The 17,508-nt window shown below is 39.4% G+C and overlaps 1 protein-coding gene across 3 annotated transcripts in view; it reads left to right on the forward strand.

Annotated features, from left to right (window-relative positions):
* The window catches only part of cabp2a (calcium binding protein 2a), a 33,138-nt gene extending 16,360 nt beyond the window's left edge, over positions 1-16,778 (forward strand). For 2 of the 3 annotated variants that reach the window (XM_017710156.2, XM_017710155.2), the window contains exons 3-7: positions 7,919-7,949; positions 8,270-8,404; positions 9,456-9,565; positions 10,681-10,828; positions 13,516-16,778. In XM_017710156.2, the coding sequence (XP_017565645.1) occupies positions 7,919-7,949; positions 8,270-8,404; positions 9,456-9,565; positions 10,681-10,828; positions 13,516-13,541 (450 nt within the window). In that variant the 3' untranslated portion in view covers positions 13,542-16,778. Of the gene's footprint in view, positions 1-30; positions 95-7,918; positions 7,950-8,269; positions 8,405-9,455; positions 9,566-10,680; positions 10,829-13,515 lie in introns of those variants that run through there. The other variant, XM_037538382.1, reaches the window with a different exon arrangement.
* The last annotated feature ends 730 nt before the right edge of the window (positions 16,779-17,508 follow it).

Consider the following 17,508-nt stretch of genomic DNA (forward strand, 5'->3'; position numbering starts at 1 on the left):
CAAGCCATCCCTCTGTAACCTGTCATCCCCTTCCACACTGCCTGTGCCCTGCGTCTGAAGGATGCTGTGCCATCGTCCACCAGCTCCTTCCTATGTGAGTTTGTCGCACAGCATTCTGTAGATCATGTGACGTCTGGAAAAAAACTCGTCTATTTTAGTTACCAGTATACGGTTGCTTTTATTCGGTGTAAAGGAGAATGGCAACTGGCAAATGCTATAGAAGTTCTTTCTGTATTGAAGATATAAAAACAATCCGGTTTATTAGACTGTAGTACGCTGTATTTGAAGAACTGAGGTATTGCTTGAATGACTGTCAACTGAAAAGGACAATGCTGCGGCCAGTTTAGAAAATGAAGTCACATTTAGCAGAATGATGACTGAGAAGTGGATGTGCACTGGGATCAATATCAGTGTAATATCCTGCAGATGTCTTACACAGTACAGAGGCACTAATTGCTGTAGGCCATTAAGGGAGCACTATTCTTTGCTGATGCCTGGTTCATCTTAAGATCTTTTTCGTCCTTGTGCTTACAGTAGAGGACAGCCAACATTTCTTATTAGTGTTTAATCTGCATGTTGCTGTGTTACATTTTAGGACCCTACTAGAGACCGTCTTAAGAAGACACTCAGTTGTTTAGCTCATAAAATAGATTTCCAAATAGCTGCTTTTAAAATCATGTAGTTTGAAAATGTTTCCTTCAACCAGTAGTGAGACAAGGTGCTTTAAGGTTTTATCATCAGATCTATACTAAATATTATTGAATTCTATGTTTTGTATGGCTATATATATATAAAGTGAAATGATTGTAAACATCAGTGTGCAAAATAGCCCCTGGTATTCAAGGGGCCCCAGCCGGCCCCAAAGTGACTTGCTGTAATTTCATTTATGCTTGCATAAATGGCATCAAAATATTTGGTTTAACAGTTATACTTCTGGAAATGCTCTTCTCCAGTTTGGTAATGCACTCTCCCACCCATTAACTACAATCTTATACACATCCTCTTCTATCTTTAGTTTAAAAATATGCATTTTTCTATGAAACTCTTGGGGGAAAGAAGGGTTTCAGATGTAAAAATATTCTGCGGTACATTGTAAAGTTTTTCAAAGTTTCCCGGTCATTGCTGCAGTTGCTACACTGTAAAAATGTGGTTCTTGAAGGGTTCTTTAGTAAAGGCATTGGTTCTATATAGCACCTTGAGTTTGACATAGAACCATTTCACGTCTAAATGGTGCTTTGCATGGTGAAATTGTTCTTCAGACTGGTGGAAAAAGGGTTCTGCTATTGTTATGATGTCAAGCTTTTATACAGTAGAATGTTTTGGTGCTATGCAGAACCTAGCCTTACCTAAGGATCCCTAAAAGAACATTTGGCCTCATTCACCAATATCTTCCTATGTTTTTTCTTAAATGTGTTCTTGAGAACCCTAAGAAAAAGGGTCCTAAGGAAAAGTCTATATCAAATTCATGATGTGTTCTTAAACCGCAGAACTGTTTGCACCTTTGTTTTCTTGAGTGTGTGTAGATTCTGTTCTTACCTAAGAACAAATCCCGAATTAGAAAACATTACCAAATATAAGAAACTTCATTAAAACTATGCAAGAAGAAATTTCTTTTCAAGAGTGTTTGGAGAATGAGGCCCAATAAGACTGTAGGCTATGCAGGACCTGGTTAAATGATTTGCTACAGCGCCACCCTGAGGCAGAAGCTCACTCACTGTGGGTAAAGCAGCTAAAGAACGAGCTATCCCTGAATTGGTGTTTGAGCGTTTGTATTTCCCTAACGAACAGCATAATGTCATAATAGGTTGATTTTCAGGGACCCCCAAAATTTTGAGACATTCAGGTGGCCCAAGAGGTAAATTAGGGAATCCCTGACCCCCAACGACCCCCTGTATTTCACACCTTTGTTAGCTGTCTAATATTACTCATTTTGAGTATGTTGTAAACTTATTACAAGATCATTTACCTCATTTCTAGATTTTTTTTTTACAGCAAAGCGAGTAAAAATACTGTGGAATAAGTGAAATTTAAGATAATTTCATTTGCCTAGATATCATTTTTTGCAGTGTTCTTTTTTTCATTTAACTCCAAAGCACTTTTCTTCCTATAGCCACTTTACTGTAGCATTTTCACAAAAGTGTAACAGTAGTTTAATTACATTTTAGAATAGACTGGAGTGAATGTCACCATTGTTTAAAGAATTACTGCATAAATAAGTCATTCAGAGTGTTTTTATGAGAAAAGGTAAATTGTAGAGGAACTTATTGACGCTTTACAATGATGAGGATAGGAACCAGGGGTAAACACAAATATAGCCATTTCATTTTCTGCCCAAAATAACCAGTTTTTACATGTAATGTTGATGAGGATGAAACCGAGAAAACAATATCCCAGGCATCAGACATCATACTGTAACCATTTTGTGTTATAACTTGCTGTGTAGCTTTCAGAGACGTTAACATGTCTGACATCCTATCCCTGTGAACAGTTCTGACTTAATCACTTTCTCTGTAATGGAAAATTTCACTTCAATTCCACTCTGAGTGACCTTGTTTCCATCTTAATGAGATGAAAAAAAAAAATGTTGGAATTCTCTTTTTCAGACAGGTTTGTGATTATTTATCAGAGAGGGAAAGACCGACATCCGTTGCACAAATCTTGTCTGTAAAGATTCTATGAGAAACTGGAGGACTCGACTTGGCCAATAGAGTCTGGTTATCTTTTGGCATGACTGCGCTGTCATTGAGCTTAGTAATGTCATCACCACTAACAAATACAGATGGGTAATATGCGTAACAGATGGGTGTAAAACTGTGTGTAACAAATGCACTCCTAAAATGGAAATATTAGTAGAAGCCAAGTCGCTGGCACTTTAATATTTCATATCGATATTCACATCTGCATGATAATCTCACAATCCTTTTTGTGTGGCTAGTGTGCTACACCCACTCATTCTGTTCAGATTCCTGCATGGAGATTATACTGATCTCTCTCTCTCTCTCTCTCTCTCTCTCTCTCTCTATTACTTGGCACCTTTTGGCAATTTAGTGTTGTCTCACCATTCGAGGTCTGCAACATCAGGTTGATCTGTCAAAAGATAAATAGCATGAAAAATACACTCCTCCAGAAAGCTAGTGCAACTGTGCCTTGTGTAAGCATGTTAGTGAGTCTAGTTGTCTGTGGGAGTTAGGCAGTTGCTCTAAAAGAGACCTCTAAAACCCAAAAAATCTTTTGAGCTCCATTTGTTGCCTGGTAACTCAGGCCCATGTAATCTGTCCAGTGTAGTAACCCCTGTGTGCAGGGCAGGGCTGCACGGAACTGCTGCTTTGCCGATTCACAGCAGTAATCAGCCTAAATATGCAGCTGCAGAGCCAGGATGCTGCACTCAGACACTGCCAAAACACAGGCTCAGGCCATCACAGCACAGCCTAAATCACACCAGCACTCCTATTCAGCACACTTATATAATGCAGAAATGATTTTTTCTGTTTGCTGATATTTATTTATTTGGAGAGGCTTCAAAGTAGAGTGTTAAAAATGGATTTTTCTGTCTACCACCTGACAGAGACACTCACGCACATTCCTTCTATATGTTGAAGCGAGTTGGTTTCACGTGTACTGTTCAGACCTATTCTTCAGAATGCTCTTTAGACCTTTCAGTTCAGACAGCACAGCCCAAATATAGTGTCATTTAACCCCTAAAAATCCCAGGCTTCTTAGAGTCATCCCAAGGCTTATTATACACTAATTACACAGTCTACAGTTCAAACTGTCTGACAATTTTTTTTTTTTTTGCAATAATCACAGAGATACAAGATATTTCCTGTTGAATGTTGTGTGAAATCAAGTTTATTCACATTTACAGAGAGGCATGGGCTCCAGTCCTCCAAGGCTGACATAGAAATTGGGCTGAGTGGTGTTAACGAGACCTGGGTTCCCAGAGGTCAATGTCCCTAAAGTTATATGTTCCTATGATTCTATTTTCCCAGGGCTTTATAGTCAAGTCAAGTCATGAGGCTTTTATTGTCATTCCATCTATGTACAAGTACACAGTGGAGTGAAATTACGTTCCTCCAGGAACATCACGGTGCAACAAGGAACAAAAAGTACAAAGTGTGAACGTGCAGACATCGTATACAAACAAAAAATTAAACTACAAACAATAAATACAATCAATTAAACAGACATTAGACACAGTAAACAGACAGGACAGTGCAGCACCAACACAGCACTCACTCTGGACATGAGGTCGTGGAATAAGGTGCAGAGATATTAACATGATGTGATCTGTGAGTCACGTGGTCAGATGACAGACATGAACACAGCAGTTACTGAGGTAGAAAAAAACCTGAGTAAAACAGTAAAAAACACTGTGGTAGACACTTAAGTGTGGCAGCAATGATCCAGATAGTGCAAGTAGAGCATCAAAAGATTAGCTCAGTTCAGGGGTTAGCTCAGTCCTTGTGAGTTTAAAAACCTGATTGCTTGAGAAATAAAGCTGTTGCAGAGTCTGGCAGTGGTGACACGGACGCTCCAGTACCTTCTGCCAGGCAGCAGCAGTGAAAAAAGTCTGTGTGAGGGATGGATGGGGTCGCCCACAATGCTGGTGGTTTTCCGGATACAACGTGTGGTGTAGATGTCATTGATGGAGGGGAGAGAGACCCCAATGATCTTCTCAGCTGTCCTCACTATATGCTGTAGTGTCTTGTGGTCTGAGGCGGTGCAATTCCCAAACCAAGCAATGATGCAGCTGCTCAGGATGCTCTCCATGGACCCCCTGTAGAACATGGTGAGGATGGGAGTGGGGAGATGAGCCTTCTTCAGTCTCCACAGGAAGTAGAGGCACTGCTGGGCTCTCTTGGATATGGAGTTGGTGTTGAGGGACCAGGTGAAGTTCTCTGTGATGTGGACACGGAGGAACTTGGTGCTCCTGATGATTTCTACAGCAGAGCCAGTGATGTTCAGTGGGGGGTTGTCACTTCGCACTCTTCGGAAGTCAACAACCATCTAGTTTTGTCTACATTCAGAAACAGGTTGTAGGTTCCGTGCCAGTCCGTTAGCCATGGAACCTCCTCTCTATATGCTGACTCATCATTCTTGAGTAGACCCACCACTGTCGTGTCATCAGCAAACTTGCTGATGTGATTTGAGCTGTACTCTGCAGTACAGTCGCGAGTCAGTACAGTGAACAGCAGTGGACTGAGCACACAGCCCTGAGTGGTGCCAGTGCTCGGTATGGTGGTGCTGGATATGTTATTACCTATCCTGACTAACTGAGGTCTCTCAATGTGGAAATCCAGGATCCAATTACAGAGGGAAGTGTTCAGGCCCAGCAGGCTCAGTTTTCCAATCAGCTGCTGAGGAATGATGGTGTTGAACGCTGAACTGAAGTCTATGAACAGCATTCTGATATAGGTGTCTTTATTGTCCAGGTGGGAGAGAGCCAGGTGGAGTGTGGTAGAGATGGTGTCATCTGTTGAGCGGTTGGGGAGATATGCAAATTGCAGTGGGTCAAGTGAAGGAGGAAGCTGGTCTTTAACGTGCCTCATGACAAGCATCTCGAAGCACTTCATGATGACAACGGGATGGTAGTCATTCAGGAAGGACACTGGAGACTTTTTCAGCACAGGGATGATGATGGTGGACTTTGATGGAAGCATGTTGGAACAACTGCAGTGCTCAGAGAGATGTTGAATATGTCCGTGAGAACATCAGCCAGCTGTTCAGCGCATTCTCTGAGCACTCTTCCTGCTATGCTGTCGGACCCTGGTGCTTTTTGTGGGTTGACTCTGTGTAGAGTTCTCCGCACATCAGCAGTGGACAGACACAGTACCTGTTCACTTGGAGGAGGTGTGGTTTTCCTCACCGTCGTGCCGTTCTGTGCCTCAAACCAAGCGTAGAAGTTGTTAAGCATGTCTGGAGGGGAGGCATCACTGTCACAAGCAGGAGGAGGTGACTTGTAGTTGATGATGGCCTGGCACATGTGCTGTGTGTCAGCAGTGTTTTGAAAATGATCATGGATTTTCTTTGAGTAGGCACGCTTAGGCTCTTTGATGGCCCAGGAGAGCTTGGCTCTTGCCACCCTGAGGCTTGCTTTGTCCCTTGAATTGACAGCCTTGTCGTGGGTTCTCAGCAGCATGCGCACCTCTGCAGTCATCCATGGTTTCTGGTTGGGGTAAGTTGTGATGTGTTTGGAGACAGGAACATCATCAATGCACTTGCTGATGTAGCCAGCCACTGATTCTGTGTACTCCTCCAGGTTGATGGAGTCACCAGTAGTTGCTGCTACTCTGAACATCTCCCAGTCAGAGTGCCATAAACAGTCCTGAAGGGCAGAGATAGCTCCTGGTGGCTGGGTTCTCGTTTGCTTCTGTTCTGGTTTGGCATGTCTGATGAGTGGTCTGTATGCTGGAATCAGCATCACAGAGATGTGGTCCGAGTAACCGTAGTGGGGGCGGGGCTCAGCCCTTTACACGCCAGGGATGTTTGTATAAACAAGATCCAGCACGTTAGCCCCACGGGTTCTATAGTACCAGGTTTTTACATTACCATGGTTCTATGTTTAGCTCTTTGTGATATACTTCAATATGATATATTAAGAAAAGTTTTAAAGTGGTGCCCAAGGTTAACGTCATGTGGTCATCAAATGTACAATGAGAAGCAGATTTAATATTATAACTAAAAACTTTTAAACGCTGCCCATCTCAGAATGGATTTTCATTCTTGTTTACTGAATTGTTCAGAGTGTGTTTTGATAGGGAATCTCTTTGGAAGCAGCATGTGCATGCACTTAATTTCAGATTTTTATTATATTAAAAAAATATAAGACATCACCATATGGATGTTTGCAAATTTGAGACTTGGATGCTACTCTTATTTTCATTTTGCTGAAATACATGCTTGGTATTAAAGGTGTTGGCTGGGGTGGCCAATATTTTTCCTGAAATCATTACCATCCCAAAATTTCTGCCACGTCATTCACTTCCACTTCGCTGTGGGGTAGGTGTTTGTGTCTTTAAAAAGAGAGCTGTTTCACTATTGTTGGTCAGCCAGAACAACTGTCAGTCCTCTCTATGGGAAACATAGAGTTGTTTCCTAGACATTTCCTATACATGTGAAAAGGGGCCTCAGGGAACCTAGAAACATAAGAAAATAGCGATGACCCCTGGGATTCCTAGAATTCCAAGTAAACATCTCCCCATTCATATTCCTAACAAATGAAACCTGAAGATGGAATGGTGACAGTGCATGAGCGTTTCTTTGTCAAATTTTGGCCATGATGCAAAATGAAAATGTGTTTCAGAGGAGTAACTTAGATAGCAAGCTAATTTTAGCCGCTGTAGTCCATCTGTTATCATGCATAATTGATCTGTTTATTGATGAATACTGCTATATTAAGTTTATTACCTTAGATTTCTAAGCCAAAACTGTTTTTTGAGTGAGACACAGTACAGGGTAGCCAATCAGAACAGATATGATTTCCATAAATCAGTCTTCAAGGCACAGTCACAAACAGCCCAATTAATTCTCCAGGATAAAACAGAAAAAATGGTTGTGCAAAAGTGAATTACGGCTATTTTTGGTACATAAATCCAGATAAACATGTCAGTTTTTAGCAGACTGAAAAAAGAAATGTAATATGCGGGCATTTTCAGCCAATATCCGTGACCCTGAACTGCTCCTAGTGTTCTTCTTATTCTTTTAATGTCATTTTGAAATCTGGACCTTTTTTCCTGTCCCACACACTTTTCATGTTTGCCACCATTGGTTAAACTTTCCAAATTATAATTTAACACTGTGAACACAAAAATAATTTTGCATAGAATATGCACACGTTGTGTTTTCATGTTTGTATGTGCTTGTCTGTCCTAACTTACTGTTTGTCTCTGTGTCTACTTGTAATCTGTAATCACTTCAGGACAGAGATCTGCGGCCAGAGGAAATTGAAGGTACAGAAATACAGCAAACTGCATTACAGTGATGACAGCTAAGCCCCCTCTTTGGCTTTTGCCTCATTCCTCTATTAATGCGCTCTCCTCATTATCGCTCCCTCTTTCTTGCTCAGTCCAAACTGACCTTCCCCCCAGACTGTGACTCCGTAAAACTCCTACTCCTGTAAAACTCTCATCCTTCAACGTCCTCTAGCTGCATTCTGCATGTTATTATCAGCTAATCTCTCTCTCTCTCTCTCTCTCTCTCTCTCTCTCTCTCTCTCTCTCTCTCTCTCTCTCTCTCTCTCTCTGTCTCTCTCTCTCTCTGTCTGTCTCAGAGCTGAAAGAAGCTTTCATGGAGTTTGATAAGGACAGGGACGGTTTCATTAGCTGTAAGGACCTGGGCGAGTGCATGAGGACGATGGGCTACATGCCTACAGAGATGGAGCTGATAGAGCTCAGTCAGCAGATATGTGAGTGGACCTATTTTGTTCCTATTTTGGCAAAATACTCCTAGATAAATATATAAAACCATTTAAATATAATCAATGAAATGATGAAAATGACTCAAAGCTGTATAATATGAATAATCTTAAAATAGTGTCTAGAATGCCTCACATTTCAAACGCAGAGGGTAAATGTTAAGGCAGGTAAATAGACTGTAGATAATAATAATAATAAGTTAAATTTATATAGTGCCTTTCACAAACCCAAGGATGCTTTCCATCATCATAATAGAGGGGAAAAAATAAATAAAAGAGTTTGGGGGCAGCAGCACTGAAATTCTGCCACCCGTAGTAGAAAGTCTAGATATTTAGAAAGATATTAATTATTATCATGCATATAAAATTGCAAAAAGTAAGACAAGTGACTACAAAGTTCCAAATAGTAGTGTGGCTTATGCGTTCACTCACTGCCATTATAGAGGTGGGCAATCATAGACTGCAGACCGTCTGTTGCTGCGCAGTTGTTCACTTACTCTTTGCCTCATTTTTCATTGGTCAATCTCGGACCACAAGACTGCTGGCAAGTAGGTGTTGTTAGGTAAGTGGATCATTCTCAGCACAGCAGTGACACGTGGTAGTGTGAGTGGTGCTGTGTACCTGCCACAGTGGGGTTACTGGAGTTTTAACTCCTCAGTGTCACTGCTGGGTTGAGAGTGATCCCCCACCCAAATAATATCCAGTCAACAGGGGCTCTGTGGTCAAACACTGACCGTTGATGAAGGGCTTACATATCAACTGTACAGTAGCAAAGTGGTCCTACAAGGCAAGGGCTTGTAATAAAGTGGTGCCTGGTAAGTGTAGCTGTACAAAAGCCAACCAGCTGTAACTGGTCTATTGGATAATAATTTTCAGTGATCACAAACATCAGGTCTTTAGAGTCACCAGGATTTTGAACATAAGATTCAAAACTTCAGACTCACATTCAACCCACACAGGTAAAAATCACAGTTTTGTATATGTTCTTCATGGTTACTACGGCTGTGTATTCATAGGAACGAATGCTTGTGTTGTTGTCTAGGTGGGGGCCGAGTTGACTTTGAGGACTTTGTGGAGCTGATGGGGCCTAAAATGCTTGCAGAGACAGCAGATATGATTGGAGTAAAAGAGCTGAGAGACGCTTTCAGAGAGGTTAGTGAAATCGTTTATGACAGTAAAAGAACTAAAAGAATAAAAAGCGGACTGTCAATTATTGTCACGCTTCCATCGGACTCCAGTTCCCAGAGATCTACAGGAGATCATGTGATTAATGAACTTGACTCGCGCTCCTATCAGCGCTATCACTCACCTGAGTTTTAATATGTGGCACCTGTGTCATAAGTCATATGACTAGGAATATGTAATATTTAAGCCCGGGCTTAGCATAGGTTAAACACAAAGTATTGCATCTCTGGTCATACTGAGCATTTTTGTTATGACTGTCATCCTGTGTCTTCCGTCCTTTTGTCTTACCCCTTGGATACCGTTGCCTGAGTTCTCTGACCTGTGTTTTGACCCATGGACTGTTTACTGTTTTCGATTTTGCTCACTCCCTTACATGAGATTAAAACTCTCTTCTTACGATCTGCGCGCATCTGAATTCTACTGCAGTACAATTTTGGCTGGGCTTTCACAATATGTAATAATACAGTACAGTACAGTTTTAATATGCTGTACTTACAGTAAGAAACTGTATTCATCATTTGACTGTGAAAATCAGACATCGCTAGATATTTTCTGTAATATCACAGCACATTGACTATGTCAATTTATATTATTTTATTTTAGTTCATATTTTACTTTATTTGCATAGAAAGCATTTGTAGGTCTGGTAAAAAAAATATATGTAAATTTACAGTAAACTACTGTACAATACAATATGCAGTTGATATTTTACTTTTACTTACTCTTAATATGGCACAGTAAATAACAAATCTTTGTGTACAGTTGCTATTTTATTATTATTTATTGCACCAAATTAACACTAAATAACATAAAATAATAATCATATATTGTAACTTCACAGCCAACTCGAACACAAGATTGTTGTGATGTAGCTTATTCGCTTACATTTTTACATATTTTGTGTGTAATTTTACAGTAAAATGTTTCAAAGTGCATATTTTAAAGAAATTAAAATATGTAAATTAAAAATTCATATCAGCCTTTTGCAATATAACTAATATAAGTCATAACTAACTTCTTATTTTAATACTTTAACTCTATCAATCTTCTATTACTTCCCTCTCTCTCTCTCTCTCTCTCAGTTTGACTCTAACGGCGATGGTCAGATCAGTCTAGCTGAATTGAGGGAGGCCATGAAAAAACTGATGGGTGAGCAGCTAAACACCAGAGAGATTGATGAGATCCTCAGAGATGTGGACCTGAATGGAGACGGGCTGGTGGACTTTGAGGGTGAGAGATTAAAATTCCAGTAACTGTGAACTTTCTGCGGCTCCTATAAACAAGACTTTTAAATAAATAATGAATCATTTTTGAGTCTAGCTGTAGTTAGGTTAAGATTTCATTATTTCAGTTTTGTTTAATGTTAGACATCCGCTCAGAGAGACACTTAGGGTTCCATTTAACCCCTTAAACTATAAGAACCCATTACAAGGCCAAAACTTCAATTCCTCACTCTCATCACTACATAACTCACACGTTAGTTTCATTGCAGTTACTGTGTAATTAATACTAGTTAGTAAGTTGCTCATTGATGGCTCAAGAGACTTAATAATGGTTGTCCTAAAACTGCTAAGAGAAATAAAATTACGAACATACACTATACTGCCAAAAGTATTCGCTCGTCTGCCTTCACACGCATATGAACTTGAGTGACATCCCATTCTTAATCTATTAGGTTTAATATGATGTCATCCCACCCTTTGCAGTTATAACAGCTTCAACTCTTCTGGGAAGGCTTTCCACAAGGTTTAGGAGTGTGCTTATGGGAATTTTTGACCGTTCTTCCAGGAGAGCATTTGTGAGGTCAGACACTGATGTTGAACGAGAAGGCCTGGCTCGCAGTGTCCACTCTAATTCATCCCAAAGGTGTTCTATCGGGTTGAGATCAAGACTCTGTGCAGGCCAGTCAAGTTCTTCCACACCAAACTCGCTCATCCATGTCTTTATGGACCTGCTTTGTGCACTGGTGCTCAGTCATGTAAGAACAGGAAGGAAACTGTTCCCACAAAGTTGGGAGCATGAAATCATCCAAAATCTCTTGGTGCTGAAGCTTTAAGAGTTCCTTTCAGTGGAACTAAGGGGCCGAGCCCAACTCCTTAAAAACAACCCCACACAATAATCCCCCCTCCACCAAACTTTACACTTGGCACAACGCAGTCAGACCAGTACCGTCTCCTGGAAACCGCCAAACTCAGACTCGTCCATCAGATTGCCAGGCGGAGAGGCGTGATTCATCACTGCAGAGAACACATCTCCACTGCTCTAGAGTCCAGCGGCGGCTCTTCAGACCACTGCATTTGATGCTTTGCATTGCGTTTGGTGATGTAAGGCTTGGATGCAGCTGCTCGGTCTTAGAAACTCATTCCATACTGTTCTTGAGCTGATCTGAAGGCCACATGACGCTTGGACATCTGTAGCGATTGGCTCTGCAGAAAGTTGGTGACACCCACTGACCCCGCTCTGTCATTTTACGTGGTCTACCACTTCATGGCTGAGTTGCTGTCATTCCCAATCAATTCCACTTTGTTATGATTCCACTGACAGTTGACTGTGGAATGTTTAGTAGTGAGGAAATTTCACTACTGGACTTGCTGCTCAGGTGGCGTCCGATCACGGTACCACGCTGGAATGCAGTGAGCTCCTGAGAGCGACCCATTCTTTCACTAATGTCTGTAGAAGCAGTCTGCAGGCCTAGGGGCTCGGCTTTATACACCTGTGGCCATGGAAGTGAATGTAACACCTGAATGGGTGAGTGAATACTTTTGGCAATATAGAGGTACATAAATCCTAACATGTTTCATTCAAACACAAAGAGCTTATTTGTTTTCTTAAGGTTACAGACTGGTTTTATGACTTTGGGACACATTTGCTTCAAAACAGTGGGACCTGACTGCTCACCATATGGCCATGAGTGACAGGGATGCAGTATTACTTCCTGCTCTAAAATTCAGGGGTATGGCTAAAATAGGCTAAAACTCTTTGTGTTTCAGTAGTGACATCAAAACGGGAAAAACTTTTCTTTTTTTTCTTTTAAAATGAAATGCATGATGATCCAAATCCTGCATCATCGCTTTAAAAGAAATAAAAATGTATTTAAGTATTATTTTCACAACTTGAAATTTTGGGGCTAGAGTTTGGGACAGACACCTCCCAATAGAAAGTACCTTTTATACAATGATTTTGCATACATTTAGTTTATTATTATCTCAATTAATGCCCTGGGTTAAAATAATCATCACATAATCCTTGTAAATATCTATGAAAGGATATGAACATCTGAATAGGGTAGAATGGTCCCTATAGCATCAGAAAGGGTTCTGTTATTGTCTGTTACATAAATCTCTTTTTGCTTAGAGAGTATATAATATCCTTTGGTACAGTCAGAGTGCAGTCAGTAACAATGGCCTTGGCCAGGGATTGTATTTTTTTTGTAACTTGTGTGTACATTTTGTTGATTATAAATATTTTTGGAGTCTGGCTGTAGTCAGGTTAAGGGTTCAGATTGGTTTTGTTTAGATTTGGGTAAATGTTTATGGTTAATGTTAGACATCAGCTCAGAGAGATGCTTAGGGTTTCATTCAACCCCTTAAACTACAATTAATTTTTTTGTAACTTGTGTGTACATTTTGTCACTAAAAGTACTTAAAAATCAGAAGTTGAAGTTAAAATGTTTTTGATCTCAGCTTTCTGTTGAGCTAAATCAAACATCCCTGTAGGCACCCTGATTTAGATCTATGCTGGTATTACATTGCAAGTCTTTGTGAGACATTTGAAGAGACCAGAAAGAAGAGAAAAGGTGAATTGCTATAGAATAGAATGAAAGTCTATTCTAAAGTCTTAAAGGTTTTTACTGAGTATGTCTTACTCAGAGTGGCCCTCTAGTAAACGTTAACGTCTTTTATCTCTTGTCTTTTCAGAGTTTGTGCGGATGATGTCTCGCTAAACCCCTGCTAGAGATTTATGAACAATCCACCATCATCCTATGAAGACCGAGAAACTGCAGGTCTAAAAGAAAATAAGCTGATGTATTTGTATCATAGTGTCTCCCTATACAGAGACACTTGTTTTACTTCTTTCAGACAGACCGTGGGTTTTGGAAATACGTTTATATTTAAAAGCACCTGTGTAAAATATCTCGCATGAATACGTCTGTCCGCATAATTACATTTCTAATCTCCATAAAATGCTTCTGGACTCTCTGTCTATAATTCTGTCTGAATTTCTCATTTCACCCTGTGGTGTCAGTGCATTCATATCAAACATATCTCTGTAAATACTACTGTAGATGTATTGCACTCTTTTGTACTTATGCACTGTATATTATGAGGAATTGTATGTTATCCGTTTGTTTTACATATATGGAACTCTGCAAAAGTGTAAGCACCCAAGCTAATATTTTGAAACTTATTAATCTGGACAGTAAGTGTGTTTTTTTTTCTCAAAACATCAAAAACATCCAAATAAGCACAAATTCAGTAAAACATAACAAGAGTTTCTTGTTATAAAAAAGGATAACTTTTGAGCTGGCTAGATGAACAAAGTTTAATTCCTGATTTTCATTTATTCATTTATTAAATTGCATCACTGATTAGCCAAACCAGGTGTTGAATGATAGCAAATAACTCTGGGCTCTCTGGTGGACAGGTTTGGAAATCATCAAATGAACAGATTGACTTTTAGATTGACGTTCATGTTATTTGTATTTATTCTAATATTAGTATTTTCTGAGCAAACTAAAAAAAACTTACTGTCCAGATTAATATTATTTTACATATAATCTTCTCACATGACTTTTACGCAGTATTTCATATCCACACCGTCGGGACAAAACCTTATATCTCTGTTTTTGTTGTTTTTCTCTTTTTTTGCATTATTTGAAGTGAAATTGGTGTTGAATGTAATGTTGAGCGGACAAGCAGAATGGGTCCGACATAACCTTCTCCATCAACTTCCCTTAAAAGTTAAGAACATTTCTCCTGTAAATTCAGCTTTTGGAGATATAAGGTTTTAATCCAGCAGGTATAATATTATAGCGGTCCAAGAATTAGAAGGTTAGTCTTTGCTTATTAATTACTATGCAGACATGGAATAACAATATAAACATACTGAAAGGGTTCATAATCAGGATGAGATATTTGAGTGATGTTTACACTCAATGCTGATGTTGGTAAAGATGTTACAGGGCACAGCTTTGTTTTAATATGCAGTACTTACTATGCAATTTTGTATAAATCACTGTCCTTTTTTTTAACAGGGTCACTGTACATGTAGACCTATTCATTTTCATCTGAAGTGACTGATGCACCGTGACTGATTTTATATAAGGGTCTTTTATTGGGCTGAGAGTTTGAGAGTTGCGCGGTTCAGTAAGTGGACAGATTACAGCGGATGTAGCTTACTCTAGCAAGTAGGACAATTAAATAAGATGTAAATCCTTGTATTTGGCTGATCCTGTGTATTCATCCTTGATTAGAATTCGCCTTCTCTCATTGTGATACATGTCATATGATTTAATCGACCGGTTTTTAAATGCAGCTCTGCTTTTCCATGTAGCAAATTGTCAGCATTTGCTGACATGTTTTGATCTGCCTGTTTGAAAGTTAACGTATCCTGTATGCAACAGATGGTGTGATTCACAGCTATTAGTTTAAGTCCAACTTCTTTGTTCATTAAGGTCTTTTTCTTCTGTAGAGCTGCAGGTGGGCAGCTCCAGGTGAGCGTCACGGAGCTTGTTGGAACAAAACTCATTTCCATTTCCTTCCAGTAAAGATGGAAAATGAATGATGCAGATGGGTTCAAGAGAAGTGCTGTTTACATGGAATTTGAGATTCACAGGAATTCAAAGGGCACAAAGTCGTTCAGGGCGGGTTTAATGTGAGATGGTGCATTATAGAGTAGCTTACAGACTCAGATTTCTTGACAGTGGTGGTGACGGAAACCAGCGGCCAAAATGACTACAACATAAAATATAGTCATTTTATGTACTATTCAAAACAACCAGTGAATCCATGCGTGAGGTTTTATGTGTAATGTTGGTAAAATAGTGGTTCCTCGCTTGTACCTCTTCATCATGAATGGCTTTTAGCCCTATTGAACAAAGCATTGTCGGGGTTTCTGATGAAATGTCCTTGAGTCATCATTAATAAAAGTTTTGCAACAATCATTAACTTAGAAATTATTAAAATAAAGTAAAAGTAATTTAGGTGAGGCAGACAGATCTATTCAGTGGAAGAACAGGCCTAACGCTTCCATATATAGAGATAATTTCCGCTCCGGGGCACAGAGAGACAGGGCCTCACTTGGTAGGGACCTTTGCAGATACTGGACACCTACTCTAGGAAATCCTGCCTGCTCAGTGAAAACAACGCACCCTTTAATGAGGAGACTAGATAAGAAGTGAGCAGGAACTGGCCATAACTCTTGATAATGAGGAAGGTGCCCAGTTCGAGGTTAAGATGGCCCAATATGGAGAACTATATTAAAAAAATGATCTTAATTTTGACGGGAAATAAGAAAACGAATTTAATACAGCGGATATAATGGTAGCCAAAGGGTGACTTGAGGTCATATAATAAGGGAGGGGTGATAAATTCACCCCAGACAAGGTATAAAGTAGGATGCATTGTAAGAACCCATTGCATTATAGCTGTCTGAGAGCCATCATGTCACTTGGAACTTAATAAATGAAGAGGACCTTTTCCTCTCCTTCAAAAGAACCCATCGGCTGAAGTTTTCTTTATTTTTGCAAGAAATATTTTTAGTCTTTTTAGTCTTTTTATTTTATATTTATTACCCTTTTTGCATCAGAGAACAGAATAAATTTAGCACTAAAACTTAACTTAGAATTAATTAGTTGTAACGTAACCCCACGTCCTGGACTCGGGGTGGAGGCTGGACTGTTTTGGGTCCCGACAACATCTTGTCAATGCATGTGAATATGAATATGCTGTTGATCTTTTTAGTTTGATTAAATCTGCTGCTGGGGAAGTTATGTGTGTATATCTGAAATCTGAGCTTTCTGTCTGCTTTTGTATTTCCTATAAAGAGGCACTTTGTTTCTGGATATGTTGTTTTTCCTCAGCAAGCATGGAACTTCATTGGGAGCAGAATCTAAATCAGTAAACATGTGTTATTGTTTTGTTTAAGCACCAATCACAATAAAGCACGACTGATGTGACAACTCATGCTTTTTCCCAGGTTAAAAAAGCTGGTTTGTGACATGAACTAAATATTCTATGCATTTCTGGTTTTGTTAGAATACATTTTTAATAATCAAACAAATGCAGCAACAGTACTAAGAAATCATGTTCATAGAGGAAAGAAGATAAAATGGTAGAAATACTGTTTGTTTCAGCCTTGAAGGGTTAAGAATGAACTTTTATACCAAAGCCTTATTCAAAACTATCATAAAACACCATCTCGGGCTTCACGCAATGCATTCATAACTATAACATGTAATAACTTTGTCTCGAGTAACTTTTAGAGACACAAGTTCTTCTGATCTCTGGATTCTTTCACCACTGTAAACAATTCTGTCTCAGTAAGTTTCTCTAAAATGGAGCATTTTGCATAAAACCACTTCTGAATGACTTTGTTCACATCTTAACAAAGTAACTATGCAATCAATGTCCCATTTAAATGCATGTTTAATTTACACAAACATAAATATTTGTTTGTGTAGTTACAGAGTTACAGGACAATACAATGCAATACAGGCTGGACTCTGTCCATGTTTGGTGAACTTATGATTGTGATTCGATGGCGCATTGTGAGCTTGAGTCATTTATTCTTTAGTTTAAACAAAAGATTGATTGAGAATAATGAATCATTTCTTTTATTTGTTAGATTTTTTATTAAATTACACATAATAGCTCATATATCCATGTTACCAGGCTACCCGCAGGGTCCTG

Source organism: Pygocentrus nattereri, chromosome 5 (genome assembly GCF_015220715.1).
Source record: "Pygocentrus nattereri isolate fPygNat1 chromosome 5, fPygNat1.pri, whole genome shotgun sequence".
NCBI lineage: Eukaryota > Metazoa > Chordata > Actinopteri > Characiformes > Serrasalmidae > Pygocentrus > Pygocentrus nattereri.